The 23,305-nt window shown below is 62.0% G+C and overlaps 2 protein-coding genes across 2 annotated transcripts in view; both read right to left on the reverse strand.

Annotated features, from left to right (window-relative positions):
- ALKBH5 (alkB homolog 5, RNA demethylase) overlaps nt 1-1,618 on the reverse strand; it is a 21,271-nt gene extending 19,653 nt beyond the window's left edge. Inside the window, exon 1 of the mRNA XM_025204651.1 lies at nt 1,592-1,618. Coding sequence (XP_025060436.1) covers nt 1,592-1,618 — 27 coding nt within the window. The remainder of the gene's footprint in view (nt 1-1,591) is intronic.
- A 365-nt stretch (nt 1,619-1,983) lies between these two features.
- Nucleotides 1,984-23,305, reverse strand: part of LOC102372150 (unconventional myosin-XV) — a gene marked incomplete at its 5' end in the record, with an annotated part of 31,244 nt that continues 9,922 nt past the window's right edge. The window contains 28 exons of the mRNA XM_006024059.2: nt 1,984-2,114; nt 3,230-3,370; nt 4,127-4,260; nt 4,603-4,736; nt 5,632-5,765; nt 6,286-6,446; nt 7,025-7,121; nt 7,927-8,004; nt 8,445-8,539; nt 9,693-9,823; nt 10,239-10,321; nt 10,577-10,650; nt 11,481-11,553; nt 12,334-12,406; nt 13,312-13,454; nt 13,718-13,923; nt 14,825-14,899; nt 15,037-15,148; nt 16,332-16,473; nt 17,271-17,389; nt 17,647-17,762; nt 18,206-18,281; nt 18,717-18,776; nt 19,660-19,781; nt 21,483-21,582; nt 21,837-21,939; nt 22,258-22,399; nt 22,820-22,898. Coding sequence (XP_006024121.1) covers nt 2,013-2,114; nt 3,230-3,370; nt 4,127-4,260; nt 4,603-4,736; nt 5,632-5,765; nt 6,286-6,446; nt 7,025-7,121; nt 7,927-8,004; nt 8,445-8,539; nt 9,693-9,823; nt 10,239-10,321; nt 10,577-10,650; nt 11,481-11,553; nt 12,334-12,406; nt 13,312-13,454; nt 13,718-13,923; nt 14,825-14,899; nt 15,037-15,148; nt 16,332-16,473; nt 17,271-17,389; nt 17,647-17,762; nt 18,206-18,281; nt 18,717-18,776; nt 19,660-19,781; nt 21,483-21,582; nt 21,837-21,939; nt 22,258-22,399; nt 22,820-22,898 — 3,105 coding nt within the window. The remainder of the gene's footprint in view (nt 2,115-3,229; nt 3,371-4,126; nt 4,261-4,602; nt 4,737-5,631; nt 5,766-6,285; nt 6,447-7,024; nt 7,122-7,926; nt 8,005-8,444; nt 8,540-9,692; nt 9,824-10,238; nt 10,322-10,576; nt 10,651-11,480; nt 11,554-12,333; nt 12,407-13,311; nt 13,455-13,717; nt 13,924-14,824; nt 14,900-15,036; nt 15,149-16,331; nt 16,474-17,270; nt 17,390-17,646; nt 17,763-18,205; nt 18,282-18,716; nt 18,777-19,659; nt 19,782-21,482; nt 21,583-21,836; nt 21,940-22,257; nt 22,400-22,819; nt 22,899-23,305) is intronic.

The raw sequence follows: 23,305 nt of genomic DNA on the forward strand, positions 1-23,305 counted from the left end.
AGTTGCCTCCGGGCCGAGGTTTGCTGCAGCCTCCCATGCAACGACTGGATGGCAGTGCCTGCCCTGCCCGCCCTGGGGGTGCTGCAGAAAGTGCCTTGGGAGGCCGGTGCCCCACTGCTGCACCCCCACGGGTGTCCAGCAGGACAGGGCGCAGCCCAGGGGTTCAGGAGCACACGCTGCCCCGGGGGAGCCCTTGCCCCCAGGCCAGCCGTGCTCCCCCTTCCAGGCCCGAGTGCCCCCGGGGGTTGGCCGCCACGTGTCTCCGTTTCAAAGCGCCCGACGGCACAAAACCAAGGGCTTCTGTTTGAAATCTCCGCCCGCTTCAGACCAGACAGGCTCGAGCCGTGCGGTGTCCTCGCCGGGACCTCGAGGCCCCGGCTGAGAACCGCTGTCCTGGGCTGCGGCGAGACTGGGAACGCGGATAGGCAGGAGCAGCGCTCGGCCCTTCGTTTAGCCCTGCCCTAGTCCGGCGACGGCCTCCGGGGACCGTCCTCGGCTCCGAGCACCAGAAATAAGTGACCGGATAAGCCCTCCCCGCAGGTCACGCCGTGCCCCTTAGAAATCATCTCTCCTGCCCGCCTGCCAATCCAATTAGCACGGCATCATCAGGCCGTCATGTGCTCCGGCAGCTGCTGTCACGGGGAGGTGCTCCCCCAGGGGCAGCGCAGCATCGACCGTCTGGGTTTCTCCCCCACCCCCCGGCGCTGGCAGGACACCGCACTGCTGCACGGGGGCGTCCTGCCTGCAAAGGGCCCAGCCTCTTGCCTTGGCTAGGCTGAGTCTTGCGCAGCACTTGGGGTGGCTCAGAGGTTAGCTGTCTCCCCCGCCATCAACGTGTCATCCTAGATGTCCCTGCTGCGTCGTGGGCCTCACGGTGCCACGCGGCCAAGCATCCTCGGGTAGAAAGCCTCTGGCTTTAGTGTGGACATCACAGTGCTTTGCAAGGGCAGGGTCAAGCTCAGCGCTGGTGTCGGGGGCACAGCTGAGCTTGACCCTGCAGGAGAGAGGGTGAAGGCAAGTGTGCCTCCAGCCATGGTCACTTTACCTTGGCCCAAATGTGGTTCTTTTATTAGGGAGCATCTGGCCTATTTTCTAGGCATCTGAGCATGGTTTGGAGCTCATCTCTTTTCATAGTCTGATGCCCTCCTGCTTGCCCATCCTGTTTCTCTGAGGAACAGGCAGACAACCCCCAAATGGGGAGGGCGCAAGCCAGAACAGGAGCACTGCAGGGAGCTCAGGGCATTATGGAGAACACGTCTCCGGCAGCTGCAGGGTCACGGTAAAACGAAACCAGACTCAAAACCCAGGCACCCTCAGGGTGGAGGAACAGGCTACAGCTCTGCAGGGCCTGATGCTGCTCAGCAGATCCGGGCAGAGGCGGCTTTGGGCTTCCGAGGGAGGTTTAATTTTGCATCAATTAAAAACAAAAAATCTCAGCGTGACCTCAAGTGCAAAACATTACAAAACCAGGAGTGGGGCTGAGCAGGCGAGAGCTGCCCCAGTGCCAAGTCCAGTTACAAAAATAATGATTCAGGGACAGGACAGGCACGGTAGCAGAGGTGGGTACGAGTACGAAAGGTGGGAGGCCTACGGTCCGTAGAAACTGGGTAGTGGCCATCCCGGCGGGCACAGCCTGCTCCTGGATGATCCCTGGTTAAGTCACTAATAAACAGTCTCTGCTCCTGGTCCTAGGACCCCACTGCAAGGGAGGCCTGTGAGGGCATCCTTATCCTAATTAAGGCATTGGTGTTCCTCTGCTTCCTCCTCCACCTCCTTAACTCCTCCTGTCTGTTTTGCTTTCCCACCCTCTCTGACCCAACGGCACCAGGCTGTGTCCTCACGGGGAACGGACCAGCCCAGCCTCACTGGAACCAGCTGCGTCTGCTGACTGGAACCAGCCAAGAACTGGTATCGCCAGGTCCGTGCTGTGCCCCTGCCAGGAGGCAGACACATCTCCGTAGCCCCACGGCGGCTTTGGCTGGTGCGGCTGGGATGGGGCAGGCCACGCGTGTTCAGAGCAGCGTGATCTCGCTAGGTGGCAGGGTGAGCCTTTTCTCACGAGCGAACAGCAAGCTTTCCATGTGCGTGGCGATCACGCGGCACAGCTCCAGGCCCTGCGGAGGGAGGAAGCACAGCTTAACTCGGCTGACCCCCAAAACCCCATTAGCTCCTCCCCAGGTAATGACCTGCAGCTGGGGCTTGGCACGGCCAGAAGCAACCCCCCTGCCCTGCTCAGGGCAGTCCCACACTCCTGCAGCCTGACTTCGGCTGTGCTGGGGGAGCTGCCATGGGCGGCTGCAAGCGGTGTGCAGAGGACTGTGGTTATGGTTAGGCTTTGGGAGCCTGAGAGCACAGAAGCCCCTGACCCCTGCCGTCCGTGGACGGAGCCCTTAATGGTGACCACGGCAAGGCCCGGCTCCTCAGACGACCTGCTCTTCTCCTCCCTGCTGGGCCAGCTGCAGTGCTGGGGAGGTCTCTACCGGCCCCCTCTGGAATTGGTAAGGGGAGGGAGGGGGTCTCTCCCTGATGCCCATCACGTGAGGCAGCACGGGAGCCATCCGGGGCCATCCTCTGCCTACACTGCATCCCAGCTGGGGCTGAGCTCCCAAGCCCCAAGCAGCAGGCACGAGGGGCCTGTCCACACGCTCTTGAGACCACTATGGAGAAACAAGCCCCAGCCACCCACTCCTGACCCAGAACAGGGGGCGAGGACCCGTGGTGGTTCGAGCGCGTGGCCTCCTCAGATAGAAGAGCAAGGAGCAGCTACCTACCGTGGGAAGGTTACGCTCGAGAGAGCCGGGCGGAGGAGCCACAAGGAGGAAAGCCAGAAGGAGACAGAGAGAAGAGAAGCAAGAAGGAGAGAATTAAAGGGGCTGCATCCCTGGAGCATCACATGGGGCATCCCAAGGAGGCAGGTGAGCCCAGGCGCCTTCTTCCTGCATCTCGTCCCGGCGGGGATGGGCGCTCCCCAACCCACCGCGGTAGGCTGCAGTCACAGCAGGGGGCTGCTGGGCAGCCCTGCCCTAGGATCGGGACTGAGAGCCACAGAAGCGCGAGGCAGAGGAGCCACCAACATAGCAGCCTTCTCCGGCGGCCTGCCCACCCTGCGGGCACCGACGCCCCAGCTGGACCCTGCTCTTGCGTCTCCAATCCTGGACAGGCCACAGGGCCCCAGGGGGAAGATGAGTGGGTGGTTTTCCATGGTCTCCAGAGCCGCCGGCCTTCGTACCTGGTCAAGCTGCAGCTGCGTGACACTCTGTGACATCACGTCTCCCAGCGTGAGCTCCACGTAGGGGTAGCTGGAGCCGGCTGAGGGCTGCTGCGTCCTTGCAGACTGGACCTCCTTCAGCGAGAACATCACCATCAGCTCCTGCAGGGGAGGAGTGCCCTTAGACCTGCAGCACTAGGGGACCGTCCTCAGTGCTCCCTAACCAGATTCCTCCACGCTAGGAGTACTAGGTGCTGTTAAGCTGAGGAATGCCCGGGCACCGCTGTGCCAGGAGCTGTGCAAGCCCAGAATGGAGCTGCAGCCCCACGACAGAGAGACAGCGGGAGCCAGCTCCCTGCCCTCGGTCACCTTAGGAATTCGTAGCTGCTGGTTCCTCCAAGACAGGAGGTCCCTATGCGTGACATGAGGGTCTCTGGCATATTGTGAGGGACGTGGGCCAGTGAGAGTGGCTGGGGGGTGACTTAGTGAGTGAAGGATGCAGGCTCCCTCAGCCCCCTAATTACTCAAGATGGACTTGCCCAAACTGGACCCACTGGGCTGCCTTAAGCCCCAGGGTGCTATAGCACACAGCCTTCCTCCAAACCTGCACGGGCTGCCATGGGCCCCGTTCTCCAAGGGATGGTGCCACTGGGTCAGGGAGTGATGCCTGGCTGAGGTGCTCCCACCCCTGCCTGACATGCCAGGTCTGGCAGCAGGCATCAGGTGTGGTCATCACAAGAGCCCCAGGGACAGAGCAGTGTTTGTGGGGGCAGCTTGGGTATGCCAGGGTGCTGCAAGCTCCCCTGGACCCTCTGCTGCTCGTGGGCAGCTCTGAGATGGTGCTACCCAGAGCTCAGCTCCGCCTGCCTCCAAAGCAAGCAGGCATGATTGGGACCGGGCCCACCGGCCCACACCTACGTGGGTCTCCTTGTTGAGGAAGTTGAGGCCGTTCTGGTTGACGGCCAGGATGCAGGGTGAGGCGATGGTGGTGTTGCTGCAGCTTTGAATGTAGAAGAAGGATGAGCCGAACATGGGGAAGGCGCTCACGAGCCCTGCGGAGGGGACACTGTCAGCAGAGAGGCCGGGGAGCCTGATCCTGGTGGTGGGGGCTGGGGCTGAGGAGGTCCTGGAGGGGAACCGTCCTGTCCCACCATGGCTGGTCCCAGTATCAGTGCAGCCCATGCCATCCCACCCCAACCAAGGGCCCCTTTGCAGGCTGGCCTAGACCAGCGGGGGAAGCAACACTCTCCACTGACAGAGAGTTGTGAGAGGGCAGGTTTCCCACGGCAGCAAGTGAGTACTCAGGAGCACTCCTGGAGGGGGCTGATGGGCGCTTGTGCCCACTGTGGGTCACTAGGGGCCGACCCTTGTGTCCATGGTGGGAGACATCTTACCTAGGAACTGGGCTCTCGCCTGGTGGGCGCTGAGAGCCTGGACCTGCTGCATGTGCTGCATCACCATGTTGAACCAGGACTGGATGTGCTGCATGCGGCAGAACTGCGGCGGGATGTAGTCCTGTGCCTCCCGGCTGCGGGGGGAGCACAGGAGAGGGGGTCACCACCAGCCAGGGCCAGGCAGAGACCTGCACCCCAGGGTTGTATCTACTCCAAGTATCAATGGGGACATGAGCATAGGCTCTGATCTGAGCCCAGGGCCCACCCCGACTGCTAGGTGCTTGCTCGGCGCGGGGGCAGGTCAATGTTGCGGTGAGGGCTCTGGGAAGGGGTCCAAACACCTGGGGTAGCCCAGACTGGGCATGCCTGGCTCCCCTATGGCAATGAGCCCTCCTGGGTGCTGCATGCCCCACTGGGGGTGCTGGGCCAGTGGGGAGCATGTCCCGTGGTTCCCTCTGCCTGTGACTCTCCAGGGACCTGGGGGCGATGTTGTCTGTGGTGGGCATACATGGGAACTGTGGGCAGGCACTGGAGGACTCTTGCCACTTGAGTGTTTCACCCCATGTCCTTGCTGCACGCTGGCTGGCTACTGGCCCAAGTGAGACCAGACCCAGGCTCTCACCCACGGCCCCCAGCCAGCTGGGCAAAGAGCACTGTGCGGTCCAAAGGAGAGGCTTGCGGGGTGGACAGGACCAAAGTTAGGGCTAGTGGCTGAAGCATGGCCTCCAGCGGGCCCATCTGGTCACCCTGGGGACCATGTTGGCCTGTCTGTCCGGGGCAAAGGATCTCCAACCACAAACAACCAAGCGCAGTAACCCCTGGGAGGAGGCAGTGAGGACTGTAAGGGCATCTGGACAAGGAGAAGGTAAGTGGCTCCCCCACAGCTCCATGAGCAACTAGTCATGGAGTCTGCAGGGATGCCCAGGCCTCCAGGGTCCTCTGCTCTCACCACTACACTGCGCTCCCCGCCAGATGCTGTTCATAACGCCCAGGAGAGCACCCAAGCCCAGCCCCTGCCCCAGCACCTACACGGTGGGCAGATACAGGCTGTCCTTGGCCCGGTGCTGCAGGGCTGCCAGCTTGGCGATCTGCTGGAGCTGCTGGTCACTGGGCTTCACGGGAGGAAACACATTGAAGAGCCCCTTGAGGTAGTCAGGGAGGACCTGAGGGGGAGAGAGAGCACGAGGGGGTGGGTGCTGTGCTGGACAAAGGGGGCTGCACATAGGGAGGGGGTTTGGCTTGACCACCATCTTCATGTTCTTGTAACCCAATTCTTCTGCAGGAACATCAGGCCAATCATTCACACGCCGCAAGGGCAGCCGGGGGCCCAGGCCTGCTCTGACCGAGAGGTGCTGTGGGTCTCCAAGAGCCCCGAGAGTTTACTCTGGCAATGCGGGGCAGGAGACCGGCACCTCGGAGGAAAGGGCATTCCCCAACTCAGTCACCACCACTAGCTCCCCACACCTCCCTGGACGTCTCCCATCTACAAGTGACGTGACTGGACCCTCCTTAGCTTGAGGGAGGCACTCAAAGCCCAGCAGCAGGCTGGCATGAACACCTCTCCCAGCTCCCTTGCAGGCACAGAGCTGCTGCCATGCACGACAGACCCCTGGCCACCCCTGGGCCCGGGAGGACGAGGGGGAGGGTGGCGAGTTCCCCTCGCCCCCAGCCCGGAGCCCTTACCTGGTTGTAGTGCGTGGTGATGTACAGCTCGTTGTCAAACTTGAGCGGCTGCATCCAGATGACGCGGCGGCACCAGAAGGTGTAGTTGGGGTCCACACGCTCCATCTCCGTGGCCACGTCCAGGATGTACTCCCTGCGGCTCAGGGGGCGCACGTTCTGACCTGCCAGAAGCATGGGCCGGGGTCAGGCATGTGGGGCTGGCCAGAAGGGCTGGGCAGGTCGGGGTCAGGATGCTGCCCTTGTGTCTAATCCTCTATGATGCTGATGGGGGGGTGGATTTCTGTCCCCTGAGATATTCAGAGCTTACCCAGCCTCAAAGGCCACAAAGCTACATAATTCACAGCGCAGCAGTCAGCTCGGGGTCATTCCCACTCAGGTGCTCTGGTTTGTGCTACCTTGGGAGCACCTGGGAGAAGAGCACCCTGCGCTGGGGATGCCACTGCCTACGTGTGCTGGTCTTGGAGTCACGCGAGTGGCCACCCCAGAGACACAAGGATGAGGGCCAGCAGAGCTGGACAGAGGCAATGTGGCCTGCTGCTCCCCAGAAAGTGCTGGGTGGGCAAAGACTTTTCACCTCTGGCCCTGGCATTTCCTGGGAATTTGGCCCTAGGGAAGGTGCTGAGATACCAGCCAGAAGGCTCCTGCACGCAGGGCAGCATCCACCCGGCAGACGGCCGATGCAGTGGGGCAGAGGAAAGGCAGGATGGGGGGACGTGCTGAGGCAGGGAGTGGGACTCACCCCTGCTGGAGACCACGAAGATGATGTACTCATCAAAAGCCTCAGGCCGGTGCAGCCCCATCTCATCACACAGCTCCTCGACCGCATCCAGTGCAACCTGGAGAGGGGAACTGTGCTGCTGGGAAGGTGCTCCTGGCACTGGGCTGTGCCACCCCACTGCAGGGAGCTCCCAGGGTGATGCCCCTGCCCGGGGGTCTGCCCTGCTCCTGAGCCTGTCCCTGCGTCTGCAAGCACCCTGGTCCCTGGAGCTCACGTGGAGGGACTGCCCAGCCCCACTGGGGGACTCAGCTGGCACAAGGAAGTGTCCTGAAATGCGGGTGCCTCTCCAAGCATCTTCACGGGGGGCCAGGTCTGGAGGCCCCAGGAGACTTGCCCCTCTCCAGCACCAGACACCAAGTGCAGCAGAACCATGGGAGCCTCCAGCGCACTTTGTGGGGCTCCAGATCGGCACATCCACACACGCTGGCTCCCAGAGGCACTGGTCTCTGGCAAACGGTGTAAACCCTGAGCGCGGACTCGCTGGGAGAGGAGCTGCTCCTGCCTGCTGGCCCAAAGCCTGGAGCACTGGCTCCAGCCCTGGAAGTTTGGACCCCAGCTCCGGATGTGCCCAACAGCCCCAGTGTGCCCAACCCAGACCCACCCCCTCAATTCACCACCGCTGCACGTGTGCTGCCGAGTCAAAGGGGGAAGATGCTTCCTGGAGGCAAATCCCTTCTCCCCACCTCCCCAGGCAGTGGGTGGTTGGGGGCACCTGGGTGCTTTCGGGGGTGGCTCAGAGTGGTCACTGGGAGACCCTTCCCTGAGCACACTCGTGCATGGGAAACTTCCCACCCCCCCCAAACCAGGCCTGGGGAGGAAAGGGGTGCAGGGCTTGGATTCCCTGCCCACCTTCCCTGACCTACCGAACAGGTTTTGATCTTCAGGTGCTTCTCGATGCCGCCAGGCAGGAGGAACAGCTGTCGTTTCGCACTCCTTCCGGCCTGCGGAGGAGGAGCATGAAGGCTTCAGAGCCTGGAAACCCTCTGGCAGGTCCAGGTGGGCAGAAGTGCTCAGTGCCCCCAGCTCCCACTGCCACCATGGGGCCCAGTGCCCTGGGGAGGCCAGCCCCTCGTGCCTCCACCCTGGAGACAGGCAGTCAGGAAAGGGCTTGAAATCTACCCCCCTGCAGCAAAAAACCTGCAGGACAAGAGCAAAGCTCGCTGCCCCCAGCTTCTGGAGAGGGACCTCGACTGCTGCGTGCTGCCCGCTCGGCACAGAGCCGCAGGGACCATGACGAGAGAGGCAGGAGCCTGGGCTGTACCGGGTGTGCTGGAGGGGCTGCGGGCAGAGGCAGTGCCCGTGCTGTGCTGAGCTGGGTGTGCTGCAGTGTGGCCCCCCCCATGGCGCTCTCCACAGGCCAGGCCTGGTCTCGGGCACTCACCACCATGGCTTTGAGCTCCATGCTGCTGGGAAACCTGGTCCGGCCGCCGCACTGGAAGGTCTTCTTGAGGTTCTGCTCACAAGCCTTGGCGATCCCTGAGAGACACGGACACGGGCGGGGGTCAGGGCAGAGACAGGTGCAAGGCAGGCAGGGCCCAGCTCTCCATCACCCCTGGGAGGCAGGGTGTCCAGAGCACGGCTCTCGCTCACGACGGAGGAGCGGCTCACTGTGAAAGCCAGGCTCAGATTGGGGAAGAAGGCAGGGGAGAAACGCAGGTCCAGCAGTGCTACCCGCTGGAGCAGGGGATGGGGCAGGCCAGCTGAGATCAGCTCCGTTGGCATCAGCGGTGGCTCTGGTGCATCTGGCACTGCCGTGTCCAGCACCTGTGGTCCAGCAGGAGGTCAGGCTGAGCGCCAGGCTGGGAGTCCCTGGCTGGGCTCCAGGCCGGGGCAATCCATCATCACCAGCCGCCTCCTCCCTGAGAACCACTTAAGCAGCTTGAAATCTAGAGCTTTTAATGAGCAGATAACTACTGGCAAGAGGCAATCAGGGGCTGTCTCATAACTGCCTGACAGATGGGCTCCTTCGTGTTTCTGCAGGGTGGGGCCGATGTGGGCAGCCGCCCCCGACCTCCTCCTGAATGGGGAGGCCTTGTGCGGGCTCCTTCCCCGCACAGCTCCACTCTGCCGAGACCCAGAGCAAAAAGCAAAGCCCCCGCAGCCAGGCCCAGCCCCAGGCCTGCTCTGTCTGCTTGCACTTTGGCAGGCAAGCAAGGCGGCATGAATCCAAAGCGAGGGGAGCTGGGAGCAGACCTCTAACCTGTCAAGGCAGCTCTGGGCTCCGTTCCTGGCTGTGCCCATGGCTGCCTGCCTCCCCTCAGGCAAGTCCCTTGCCTCTCCAGGCCCTTGCCTAATGGAGACGACAGCCCTGCCTGGTGCTCATCGATCCCTCCCTGCCTGCACTGGCTAGGTGACCGCGTGGAGCCCATCACTGTGGTGTCTCACCCCTTCTCACTCTTCAGTGGATGCATCCCCATAGCTGTTGCTTTGGTGCTGTCCCATTGGATTGACAGGGCAGATCAAGTAACTTGCCCAGGGCCACCTAGGGAATCTGTGGCAGAGCCAAGAACTGACCCCTTGTCTCCCATGTCCCAGCTAGTGTGCAATCCAGCAGGCCAGTCCCTCTAGTACTGGCCTTGAGCTGGGCCCACGGCCTGGGGAAGCCCCCAGGTGGGGCTACGTGTCGTACCTTGGAAGTGCAGACCAGGGCTGCTGCAGACCTCCTGCAGGAAGGACAGCAGATGCGGCCTGAAGACCTCGGAGCACTTGTAGTAGGCAGTGAGGATGTAGAGCAGCCTCCAGCCCTTCTGCGAGCTGTCCCTGTTGGGGAGAGGATTGCTCAGGGCAGGGAGCCCCGGGACCTGTCAGGCTTGGGGCATTAAGTCCCTCCACACTGCCCCCAGTCAGTGCTGGCGGGCAAGCGAGGGAAAGGGAAAGAATGGCGGGGTTACGAGAAGCTGATGGGAGAGAAGGGGAAAGGAGAGAGAAGAGGAGGGAGGAGTACAGACAGAGAGGAAGGAAAGAGAGCAGGGGAGGAGAATGGGTCTGGGACATGGAGGGATCTCCACGTCACAGGAGGGAAGACCTCACTGCTGCCACCCTGGCCTGGGCTGCCCCATTCGGGGCCCCCGGAGCTGGGGTGGGAAGTATGGAGGACACGAAGTCCTGGCCGCTGGCAGGAAGCATGGACAAGCTGCCCAGTGAGTGGGGGGAGCAGGGGGACCCATGCACTCACGTCTTGGAGCTGGTGTTGCCGGTGACCTGGCGGATGACCTGGCAGTAGACTTCATCCCTCAGCGCCTCGTGGTCACCACACATCTATGGGGGAAAGGCACAGGTTTCTGGCATCATGCTGGTGGCGAGGGGCTCCCCTGCACCCCCAGCTTCCTCCCCTGACCCCAGGAGCACATTGGAGGGGGGCAGCCAGGTCCTAGGACTGCTCAAAGGCCACATGGTTTCGCTCTGCCCTTGGCAACATCCCTCCAGCACCCCGGGGCTCCCAGGGAGCAAAGCCTGGTCCCCTGGCACTCAGCACCCACAGGGCTCTGCTCAGGGCAGGGCCTGGTTGCTCACCTTCAAGATGGCACAGACAATGTCCAGCTCCGTCTGTCCCTTGAGAGAGTGGTCACCCATGAACTTCATCACGGCTGCAGAAGGACAAACCGGCCATGGCGTCAGGGCTCTGCACCCTTCTGCTGGCTCGCTGCAGAGCTGGTCCCATGGTCTTGGTGACCACGGGGTCCCTGTAGGCCCTTCAGGCTTGTGCCACATGGCAGAGTTGCCGTGTCCCCAAATGGGGAAATTCTGGTGTGCTCATGACAGCCCTACACAGCGGGCAAGGGCCCCGTGGAGCCCGGCGCTGCCAGCCCTCCTTCCTCCCTGGCTCTGATTGTCCCCCCTGGCAGATTCCCCCTAGCTCCCAGCTGCAGGATCCTCCTTGGTCCTGCTCCCCCAGGCTTTTTGACTCACTCACTGCCAGACCCTGACACCACCAGGCCTGGGTCCCAATGCCTTCTCCTGAGCACGGGGCACCAGGAGGCCCAGTGGCCCTGGGTAAGGGTCCTGGAGGGGCAGGGACTTGTGCTGGGCAGGACACAGGTGAGTAAACCCACAAAGCCTGGGTACGGCAGGCAGATCCCCACTAAGGGGGTGGCTCTGAGATCACAGAGCGTCCAGCTGGTGTCTCAGCACCAAAGCTGAGGCTGGAGGGTGTCCCAGAGGCATGTATTGCCCTGAAAGGCTGCCCCTGCCTGGGCACATTGGCCAAGGATGTCTCAGCACTGGCGGTTCCAGGAGACCAAGGATGGGACCAAACGGCCCCTGCTGGGTTCCTTCTGTGTTCCTGGGGGAGAGCAGCCCAGGACACCTAGGTGGGGCCCGCATCTTGCCACCTCATCTTGGGGTGGCTTGAGGTGCCCCCAATAGCTAGTGCAGGCTGGGCTGGACCATGCAAGGACAGGCAGAGCCCCCTGCGTACCTTGGAAGGCCTCGACTGCCATCTTGCTCATGCTGCTGTCGGTGAACTCGATCAGTGACTCCTGGATGGGCGACTGCCCGGGGAGAGGAGAAGCAGAGAGCGAATCTCCAGCACCTGCTGCCCTCACTTCTTCCTCCTCCCTGCATCCCCTGGTACTCATTCAGTGGAGGTAGCATCGAGCTCCTTGGCGGCTGTCCACAAACCATTGCAGTGGCCAATGCCCCCACCAGCACCTTACCGGTGCCTCTGCTGGTCCCCAGAGAGTACCATGCTGGCCCCTTAACGACAAGAACTAATGATGGGGGAGGGAGGGAGGGAGGAGGGATGCAAGGGATCCCCTTGGCATGGTGTTGAGGGGAGGACTCCAGTGGGGGAACATGAGCACTCAGAGCCCAGGCACAGAAGCAAGAGCAGGGGACCTGGTGTAGGGACCTGCATGTAAACCTGGCACAGGAGAAAGGGATGAGCACCAAGGCCCTGTTGCAAGAGTGGCAGGGAGGCCTTGCAATGGAGGGGAACAAGAGGGGGCACTAGGCACCCTCTGGGGTGGCAGGAGGGCAGTATGGGGTGCCCGTGAGCTAGGCCCGTGGAGGCAGCAAGTGTGCAGCCCTTGCTTAGCCCTGTGCCCCCTGGCACCCCAGCCTCAGCTACCCACACTCACAGACACTGGTCACAGGAGCTCGCCAGCTAGATCCTCGCCCCAGCGCAAAGAAGCAGGGATCCCTTCCCTTGAGGGCAGCCAGACCCGAGGTCCTGGAGCCCTGGGACGGGGTGGGCCCTAGCACGGCTGCTTCAGACCCCCCGGTTCACATGGCTGGGCTGTGGTGAGGGCAGCGAGCACCATCCCAGTTACCTTGGTGAACTTGAGCTTCTCTGCCATGCCTGGCACGTCCCGTCCCTTTTTGGATTTCTGTTTGAAGGAGTCCCTGCGGGGAGAGAATGAGGAGCTTGGCTGGGCGAGGAGCAGCTATCCCTGCGGCTGGGAGCTGTGCTCGGCTGTCATGTGCATGGATGTGTGTAACAGCTGGGGGCAGAGCCGTGCTGACTGTAACCTGGGCTACAACTCCCACAAAACCTCAGGGGCCGGAGGGCAAAGGAAGAGGCAGGAAGAGAAGGACAGAGCAGTGAGAAGGGAATGCGTGGTCGATGGATGCCCAAGGGTGCGGGGTAGGACTGGATCGGCCAGGGCTGTGGACGGAAAGAGCTGGACTCAGACTTGGAGGCAACCGCAGGCTGCTGTTTGAGTGCTCTGGGGACTGAAGGCTGATTTGGGGACACCTCCGGAGGCATGGCAGGGATGAAGGTGCTGAGTGGATGTTACCACAGTGTTAAGGTCTATTTATCTTTTACCTACTCCTTCCCTCGGGCCTGTTGCTTTTGACCCTGACCCCTGTGATTGTCTACCTAAAAGCAGGACCCCCCTTGCTTCTTGAGCCAGTCTCTGGTTGACGCACAGCCTCCTTCTTGGCTTGCTGCTGCAGCTGCAAAACCTGAGTCTGGGTTTCCAGCACTTGCATGCCCCACTGCTACCCGGGACATGGCAGCACCAGAGCACAGCCCGCCAAGAGCCCAGCACAAAGCGCCTGGGGGCAGTTCCTTGCCCAGCTAGCAGGGGCACTCGTGAGCAGGGCAGCAGGGCTGGGGGTGGCCCCTGGCTCTGCAGGGGAGGCAGGCAGTCAGGGGGTGCATGGCAGGTGCTGTCACCCAGACATCGTCCCACTGGGACCTGTGTTACCCCCCCACCTCGCTCCTGGCACACGGAGCTGATGGCGGGGGGAGGGGGTCACAGGAGGGTGAAAGGTGAAAAGTCGCCCCCACCACAAACACTCACGACGTCGGCTTCTGGGCACCGCGGAAATACTTCCTGGCAAAGTCCATCATAGTGGATGGCCCTGCCGGCAGGGCACCGTCCCTGGGAAGCTCGCCACTGGCCTCTGCTGCTTTATCTGCACTGTCGCTGCCCGTGGGGGTGTCCTGGGGGCAGAGGGACGTGGGCTCCAGGGTCTGGGATGCACAGGAGGAGCCTCTAGCCTTTAACCCTTGGGGTGCTGTAGAGAGCGTGCCCAGCTGCAGGCAGACCTAGGCTGCTGCCACCACTGACCAGGCCAGCTGCAGGGCCTTGGCCACGGTCTCCTTCTCAGCCCATGGACTGGTACCTGCATCTGCCACCCAGCCAGTGCCCTCCACTGCAGCCCAGCCAGTCCCAGTTTCCCAGGGCCCTAGGGACAGCTGCTCACCTCACCCTTCCTGTCCAGCTCCCGGGCCATGGCAGTTGAGGCCACAGCCGCAGCCACAGCCGCGGAGGCTGCCACCTTGCCCCGTTTGTTCTTGGGTTCTTCCTTCTTGTCGGCCGGTAGGTGCACGAAGTCCGGGGCTGCCACAGGCTGGACGTAGTCCATGGGGAAGAGCCCTGAGCGGCCATGGATGGCACCGAACTTCCACCCTGGACCAAGCAGATGGGGCATGAGCAGTCTGTAGGGCAGGGCTGGGGCACAGGCCCCCCCACCCCACTCCCAGGCCTGGCTAACAGCGCTTTCACCCAGCCCCTGTAATTGGGGCTGTCAGTACTTCTACAGTGGCTTTTCTGCCTGCCCTTTCTTCATACAGACCATGTCCAGCCTGATCCTAGAGCTGCGGCCCAGGGCTGAAGCCAGGCAGATGCACCCCTCAAAGCAGCTCCTCTCTGGCTGCCCCCCCTATGCTGGCTCCCCATGAGCTCCTGGGTGGGCTGTGCCCAGTGGGTGCTGGGAGCAGGTGCTTGCCCCACGGGACCCCCCCCCCACTGCAAAGGACAAGGGTTCTGTCTGGACCCCACCTGGGCCTGCTCAGCTGTTGGCTGATGGATGCCTCCTTTGGGGCTCTCTGATACACATCAATGACTGGGAGATTGGCTGACTCACCCAACCCCTGGCCAGAGCCCTGGCACTGCACCCCTGGCTGAGCCAGATGGAAATGTGACAGCACCTGCCCAGGTAGGACTGAGCCCAGGAGCTTCCCCCTGCATCAGTCCCCAGTGTGAGAAACACAGGCCCCTAAACTGAAGCCAGAGGAGGAGCTCCTTCCAGGGGCAGCAGTGGTAGGTTCTCATCCTCTCTATGCACAACACACTCAGGCACGCCTATGCAATGGTGGGAAAGGGCAGGCCAGCAGGTGCCCTGGGGAGGTGGTATGAGAAGCTGTGCCCTGCCATAGGGCTCTGGCTCCTGCATTTGGGGCTGCCCGTCTGGGGTGGGTTGGGGAGGAGAGGAAGGGAGACATCAGAGAAAGGGGCAGGGGGCCCAGGGGACAGAGCACATGGGGATGGGGACCAGGACAACACAGCATGGCACTCCAGAGCCACTCACCGAAATCCGGGGTGCCACGCTTCAGCTCCTCCAGGTACATCAGCTTCTTGCGCACCATGTAGCCGTAATAGTAGTCTGTGGGGTGGGAGAGGGGCAGGGTGTCACACAGGGCTGAGCTCCCTGCCTGCCTCCCAGGGCTTGTTCTCCTGCTCCCTCCTACGCGCAGTCCCAGCCTGCAGGGCCCGGCCTGGAGCAGGCCCCATGTGACTCACCTTTCTTGGGGTGTTCCAGCGGCTGCAGGTGGACGATGTCGCCCTTGTGGAAACTCAGCTGGCTGCTGTCCATTGCAACGTGGTTCTTCACAGCGACCACGTACTGAGAATCCTGCAAGGAGGAGAGAGCCGCACAGCTGGGCTGGGCCCCGCACCAGACACCAGGGCCTCACACACCAGTCACAGCACAGTGGGCACCAGCCAGCGGCAGAGTAAAACAGCACACGTGGCACCCCCATGGGACAGCCGGTGAATACCCCTCCATGCTCAGAATACAGCCCCAAGGCACCGAGAGCAGAATACAAGCCCTGTACACAGTACACACACACACACGCACACCTACTGAATGCAGACACACACAAGCATACATGCACGCCTACTGAATGCAGACATACATATGCATACAAGCACACATGCACACCTACTGAATGCAAACACACGTACACATACACACATGCATGCACACCTACTGAATGCAGACACACATGCGCGCACACATGCACACACCCCTACTGTATGCAGACACACACACACGCATGCATGCATGCACACCTACTGAATGCAGACCCCAGGCTCAGAATACAACCCCACACAGCACACCCATGGGAGCCACTGCCGGTGCCCCCATCCTCAGCAGAGCTGGTCCCACAGTCTAGCATGGGCCAACGGGAACAGCTCGGATACTTCCCCCACCCCAGGACAGCAGGGGAAGTAACACCAGCATGCAAGGGAGTACTGGAAAAGGAGAGGAGTGGATTTTCTCTTCCTTTAAGGGCTTAAAAGTAGTCACTGGAGCTCCCATAGTGCAGTCCCATCCCAAAAAGGGGGTGCAGCCACATCACTGCCCCTCCTCTAGACCCACCCCTGGACTCATGCATGCGGATACTGGACACTGAGCCCAGGCTGGGAGTAGAAGCTGGCATGCAGCAAAAGCAGGATGCCCCCCACACATGGGGGCAGCTACTGCCCCCACACCTCGCACTCAGAATACGACCCCACAGAAATGCACGCTGCTCTCAGAGTAAGGCCACGCAATCGGTCACATACACGCAGCCCACATAGCACACAACCGCCCACCAGCTACACACATATTACAACCACCGACACACCAAGGACACTCTCACCTGGCAACAACCGTTCTCGCCCACTCGAATACACCCTGGAACCATGGTCAGGGCACTCAGTCACACCACCTCTCTCCTTACTTTTCTCCATAGCCCCCCATACCCTGCCTGAGCCCTCTGGGACCCCCGCCCCCCCCACTCTGCTCTGCTCCAGCCCCAGGCGCTCCTCACCTTCTTGATCTCAGTGATGAAGTAGTCAATCATGGCCTTCACCTGGGCAGCCTTGGGGGAGAAGAGGATGAGCTTCTCGCTGATCAGGTTGAACTCCAGCATGTTTCTCGAGGGCATGGTCACGAACAGGACATCGGCATAGCTGGGTGTGAGGGGAGGACAGGGTTACGCAGGCTGGACCGTGGTGGGGCAGGGGGAGCCCAGCAAACCAGGGGATGGGAGAGAGCTGGGCGCAGGACCAGTTGTGGTCCAGGGGCAACGCTGGTGCAGTTAAGAAATGAGATGCCCTCCCCTTGGCACTGGGCTTGGCTTGTGGCTCCCCTGGAGTGGCTCTGTAGCACCAGGGGGACTAGGCCTCAGGGCTGGCATGCCCTGGCTTTACCCTGCCAGGGGGTGAAGCCCAAGGGGGACAGAGCATGGCTATGAATATGCAGACCACTCTTCTCCAGCAGCACCTTCCAGCAGAGGGTCTCAGTACCTGGGCACTGACTGGCTGTGGTACTGTGCCTGTGGGCAGAGGTGTGAGCATGCATGTGTGTGTGCGTGCACATGCTTGTGTGTTCGAGATTGTGTGGGCATAGGTGCAGGCATGTCTAGATTTGTGTGCAGGCACGTGTGACTGCTTGGGTATGTATGCATATGTGCATGTGTGCTGTTGTATGGAGATGCATGCACATGTGTGCCCGTGTGTGTACAGGCATGTGTGTGTAGGCATGTTGCTGTTCACAACCCTTTGCAGAGGAGCCTGCAGCCAGGTCTGCAGAGAGCAAGGATCTGGTGCTAATGGATTTAATTAGAGCAATTACCTCCCTCCAGCACCTGCTGCTCCATTGAAAGCTGCAGTGGCACAAATGCTGATGCCAAGCCATGTGCCAGCCTGACTTGCCAGCGTGGGGGGCCGGCTGCTGTGCACAGAGTTGGCTCCTGCCCAGGACTTACCTATATGTCCGCAGCACCCGCAGCTGCTCCCCAGGCATGTTGGTGCCCTTGATCAGCCTCAGCAGCTTAATGCCCGTGTGGGACACGGCCAGGATCTGCACCCCGGTCCCCACGCTGCCCTGGGGGAGGAAAGCAGGCACGGGACAGATCAGCGAGTGCCAGCCCCACCTGCCCCACTGCTGTATCAGTGCTGGAGCAGGGACCACCAGCCCTGAGCCCAGACGAAGGCACGGCAGGAGTGCTGCCCTCAGGACCTCTCTGGGACCAGAGTCTACTCTAAGGCATCATGGTCTGGCTGGCATGACACTGCCAGCTGGTTGTTAGGCAGACCCCCTCCTGCCACCCTCCACCAGCTCCCCCAGCGTCACACCCGCACCGTGGCAGGGAAGAGGCGGGAGAAGTAGACCTCCCAGCTGTCCCGGGCCATTCTGACGATCTCCTTCTTGACACTTTCATTGGCGACAGGGCTGAAGGAGTCCAGCTTGTTGGCCGCTGCAGTGAGACCCCCCACCCATCCCACAGAGAGCGTCAGGCACCGGCTGCCCCTCCCCAGGCCCTGTGCCCCTCCACGCTGGAGTGGGGGAAGAGAATCAGGGCCCAGGGCTGCCAGGGGTGGGGAATTGCCTGGCCAAGGCCATGGCAGTAGTTGATGTGGGGGCACAGTAATGTCACATGGACACAGCCAGTGTGCCCATGTGGGCTGAGACCCAGCACAACTCGCTACACCCCAGAGCCCCAGACCTAAACCCAGGTGGCAGCTGCCCAGGCCCCTGCACTGGCTGCAAAACTCCTCTCAGCTTGAGTGGGACCTGGACCCGGTCCTCAGTGCCTAGACAGTACTGGCCCCAAGGCAGCTGTGAACAGCTGGCAGATGGGGTGGGAGAGAGCAGGCCGGAGCCCAGGCTGGCTGTGACACAAGGGGCGGCGGGCATTACCGAAGAGTGACCTCATGCGCTGGCGCTCCTCTGGGCTGATGCGGACGCAGGTGTCGGACAGCGTGTCGTTGAAGATCTGCGGGCAGGAGCCGTCGCACTGGGTTAGCAGCTGGATGAGCCCCTCCAGCTCACTCCCCCGTCCAGGGCTCAACAGCCTGGAGCCTCTCAATGCCGCCATGCAATTTGTCTGCTGGGGGCAGACCTAGCCTGAAACCCCCCTCTCCTCTCCCCTAATGGGGCCCAGTGGGCTCCCCACAGCTGGTGGCCGAGCTGCTACAGCTTGCGTGGATGATAGTGGGAGGCAGGCGGAGGTGGTGGTGGCTCCAGGGGCTGCCACACAGCAAGAGGAAGCACTTACTGAGAGGTGGACGGAGGACACCCCTAGCTTTCCCCCATTGGAGAAAGGCAGGCAGAGAGAGGGAGGAGGGGGCTGCTTCAGGCTCCCCCAGTGCTTGGCACAAGGAGTCCCGATCTCCTGCCCGGGGTGCAGGTGGGAGCACGGGGAACTCACCTGTCTGAAAATGAGGTCCAGCAGCAGGGGGTGGTTGAAGTTGTCCTTGGGGTAGAACACCTGGAGGGGAAGAGCAGGGGAGCTGCCAGGTGAAGGGGGCTGGCAGGAAGGTCTCTGCACCCTTTCCGCCCTCTCCCCAGGTTGCTCACACTGGGCAGTGCATTTGGGGTGAGGTTTCCACCAGGGCTCGAGAAGGAGCTGAAGTGGCCTTGAAATGCACCCGGTGTGCCTGTGCCAGGCACACACATGGAGAAGCTGCCCGGGGCCAGGGTGTTATAGCGTGTCAGCTGCCCATTGGTAGGTGCTTAGCCCATGGTGCAAGTAAGCCAAGTGGAGGGGCTAGGCCCTCTCCACAACATGAGCTACCACAGCCTAGGTGCCCTTTACCCCAGGCCAAAAGCAGACACACAGGGAGCAGCTGCCATGCTCTGCTGCCCTGTCTAGCCTCATGTCTGGGAATGGCCGGAGGCTCCAGCATCGTGGAGATGCATTGAAGGGTCTCCCCTGCAGATCGGCCCACACCATCCTGCTTCGAGTCACCTCCCGTCCCCGCTTTGCCAGCACAGGGCGGCTAGGAAGAGCCAAGCCACAGCCGGCCCTCTCCCCTGAACCACCCCATCAATAACCACAGGGCCAGGCCGAGGACTCTCCCAACATAGAGCAGAAAGTTTAGGCTTAAAGCACCCGACCGTGGCCTGTGAACTCCCCACTGCACGTCTGAAAAGCCAGCGGGGCCAATTTGGATGCAGCTTCCTAAGGAGAACAGGCACCATCTTCTCCTGTCAGTCGGCTGCTTGTGCATCGCTGCCTGCAGCAGCTATGAGCAGCGGTGTTTCATCACACAACCACCCCAGAGGTGGGCGCATTCCCAGGCTGGTTCTCCCAGGGCCTGGCCTTAGGGAGTCGACTGGGAGGTGGGAAGGGGGCCGTGCTCACGCCGTACCTCTTTGCGGATGTAGATCTTCCAGGGCACGTTGCAGTAGGTGTAGAACTCCTCGCTGAAGCGCCGGTGCAGCTGGGTCTGGATCTGCTCCTCCTGGGCTGGCAGGTCCCGGGACACTATGACTGCAGAGAGATGCCGAGAACGGGGTGATAGCCTGCAGCAAGGGGTGAGGGGGGCACCACAGCCTGCTCCTATTGCCCCTGGACATGTCAGGACTGAAGAACCTGAGTGTCTGGGATTCATAATGAACTCACCCACCCCCCATCCTCTGCTATGATCTCTCAAGGGGGAAACCAAAGCACAGAGAAACTAGGTGACTCGCCCATGGGCATGCAGGGTGTCAGTGGCAGGGCTCTGGGTCTGCTGTGCCTTCTCTTGGCAGGAACGTCAGTGCAGGCGAGGCCTCCGCTTCGTACGCCCGTGGCTTCTGGGAGCCAGGCAGGCCCTTCTCCCCTCTTCCATGCCTGTGTCCAGCTCTCTTGCATTTATCATGCACCTTCCACCCTGAAGGATCTCAAAGCCCCTTTCACGGTGAAGCCAGTTCAGCAAGATCATTTCAGCCACCCCTGAGATGCAGTCACCTCTGGGGCAAAAGGTGGCAGCTGTGTGTAACGCAGCAGCACCATGGATGCGTTGACCCCTAATGCAAAGCGGTCCCTTGTGCAGTGGAAGGTGGCAACTGTGGGCAGCAGCCCTCTGCTATTCCCTTTGCTCAAGGCTGAAGTCACCTGCTGCTGAAATGCAGCTACTTCTGGGAAAGGGGCAGCTGGGTAATAGCAGGTAACAGGCAACACAGAGGGAGCCTGGGGATGCAGAACATCCCAGCTCTGGGAAGGATGTGGTCTGGGCATCAGGCTTTGCCCCGGATTACAGGGCCAGCTCCTGAAGAAGGCACCGGGGCCCTCGATGCAGCCAGGAGCGGGGCTGTGCGATTCCTTCCACATGCTGCAACATTATCCCCGAGGGATCTTTGCTGCCTGATCTCATGGGGCCATCACCCTGAAACATGAGGATCACGAGCTCCGGTCATGTCATCCTGCAGCTCTCGTTGCTCATAAAAGCCAAGCCGCTGACAGGGTGCAGAGCCCTTGGCCCTGGTCACAACAGAGCTCGGTGGGACTGGTGGCCCCCTCCTGGCCCTGCACACTGCCATTTGGGACCACCTGCGGGGTCCAATTTGGGCTGCCTGAGTTGGGTTACGGGGAAGGTTGTGCCTTGAGACGCTCCCTGGTCCCCTGCCAGGCTCCAGGTCAGCCCTGGGGTAACTGATACCCCGGCAGCCAGCAGGAGTCTTCAGGGGATGCACATTATAGTGTGTAAAGCGTCTCTCAGACTGCCCGTTGTACCCACTGCTCTCTGCCCTACTGGGCTCACACAACACCCTGAGCCCACTGTTTGTGCAGCCCATGCCCAGCTGGCTGGATGCTTAGCTTCGTGCACGGTCTGGATCCACAGACCTTTCTGGGCCTCAGGGTTCACGGCTGCATCCCAGGAGCAAGAGAAGAGAGCTGGGCAGGGAGCAGGGCCAAGGTGCCAGCGCAGGGGAAGTTGTAGCCCTACAGGGCAGAGGCAGGCGTGTGACCTGGCTGTGGGTAGGGGCTGCTGGGTGCTCCCTGCTGCCTACAGGCATGTTCGCAGGGTCTCTGCAGGATGGTCCCAGCCAAATCACAGAGACTTCGCCCTGCCCAGCCCTGCTGCATTTGGCTGCCCCTTGGCACCTGGGGGCTGACGGCTGGACCAAGCCTCAGCAGCTGGGGGAAGTGTAAGCCTCCAGCCCTGAATGCCAGGGGCAGCCGCCCATCTCCATGCCCCGGCACCAGTACCTGGCATCGCCACACGGACAGGGCTCCGGGAAGGGGCCAACGTCACCCGGGGAGGCCTCTTGGTCACAGGTTTCACCATGGCCACCGTTTCCTTGGGCATCTACAACCCAGAGAGAGAGACCTGTGTCCTGGGAGGAATTAGGTTGTCTGCCCTGGGACACCCCCAAGTGAGGGGCACATGCGCTGAGGAGCCTGGATGTCCCCTGAGAGGGGGAGCAGACCCCACAGAAGGGGACATCGGGGCTCACTCTGCAGGAGGCAGGAAGGACGACTTGCAGACTCCTGCCTTAGCGGCACAGCCCTGCCAGAGGAACCAACAGCCCCCAACCCTGCCATCCCTCCAGGCCCTCCTACCAGAGAGGGTGGCGGTGGTGCGACGGCCATCTGCCTCTTCAGGATCATCATGGCTTCCTCGTGGGGATCCATCTTCTTCACAAAGACCTTCCCGCCCTCCTTCCTGCGGAGACAAACCATGGGGGGCAGCAGCTCGGCAGCAGGGAAGAGAGCAGGCTCCAGGGGCCAGGGATGGGTGCAGGATGACCCGCGATGGGACCCAACCCAGGCTCTGCCCCGCGGCTATTGGGCACTGTCCAGGGTGGGTGCAGCTGGCCGTGTTGGAGACTAGGTGCCAGTCACTGTAGGGAGACAGGCTCTGGGTTGCAGGCACCTTGCAGCCAGCGGTGCTGAGGGCTAGCCCCCGGGCAGCTCTGGATGGGTCCCATGCGGTGGCTGCTGCGGGGTGGGATGGAAAGCTTGACAGTGACCAGGAGCTCACCTGAGGGGCTCCGAGAGCCGGGTGGGCTGCTGGTACTGCCGGATGATGTTCCTGATGTTGCGCGTGGGCTCGGGGAAGTGCTCCGAGTTGAGCCGGCTGTGCCGCACCAGCTCGCCGGACCAGCGCCGGGGGGGTGGAGATGCTGTGGGCCAAGGAGGGAGCATGGGGAGCTCAGTGAGAGGGAGAATCTGGCTCCCACCTGCTCTGCCCAAGGGCTGGGGCTCCCCCATCAGCTCCTGGGCTGGGGCAGGCGATGAAGGTGACTGCCATGTTGGCCAAGGGAGAGTTCCCAGGGGCATGGGCCCTGCTGGGCTCTGACCCCTGCTTCAGCCCCATAGCCGGCAACTCCCAGCCCTCCCAGCAAAGCACACAGAGCACAAAGGGTTACAAGAGCCAGCCCCACATGTGTGTCCTGAGCTGGGATCTGAACCCCCTGTCCCATCCCTGGCTTCCCACAAGCCGCAGCTCCAAATGCCACGGGACCAAGCCCTGGGCCCAGGGAGATGCATGTGGGGGGTATCAGAGCTGGGGGGGAAGAAGGGGGCTAGTGCACAGCCCTTACCGGCTCTCCGTAAGGGTCTCTCCTGCATGGGGCCAGGAGCGGCTGCGGTCCTGCTGGGAGGCCCATTCACCCCCCTCCTCTGGAAAGGAGAAGGGGAAACAGCCCATCAGTGAAAGGCTTTACCACTGGGTGTGTGGGGGCCCTGCCTGAGCACCTGGGCACCTCTGCAAGGCATGGAGGGGGCTGAGAGGTCTCGTCACTTCCCCCAGCTGAAATGCAGCCACCTCTGGGGTGGAGAGCGGCAAGGTGGGCTCAGGGCCCTGCAGAACATCTCCTCTGCTCCTGTAGGTTTGCACCAGGACAGGCTGCTCCGAGGAGGGTTCATGGAACAAGGCTATGGCCCTGCACAGAGCAATGAGGGAGCTCGTGCTCCCACCAGGGCAGGCCCCTATCCGCAGGGCTTCCGGGTGGTCCCGTGCCCATCTTGTGGCTAGGCCTGAAGATCAGGGGATGGGGGGGGGTTCCCGGCTGGTCCCTCCGGTCCCC

Source organism: Alligator sinensis, unplaced genomic scaffold, assembly GCF_000455745.1.
Source record: "Alligator sinensis unplaced genomic scaffold, ASM45574v1 scaffold1283_1, whole genome shotgun sequence".
Taxonomy (NCBI): Eukaryota; Metazoa; Chordata; order Crocodylia; family Alligatoridae; genus Alligator; species Alligator sinensis.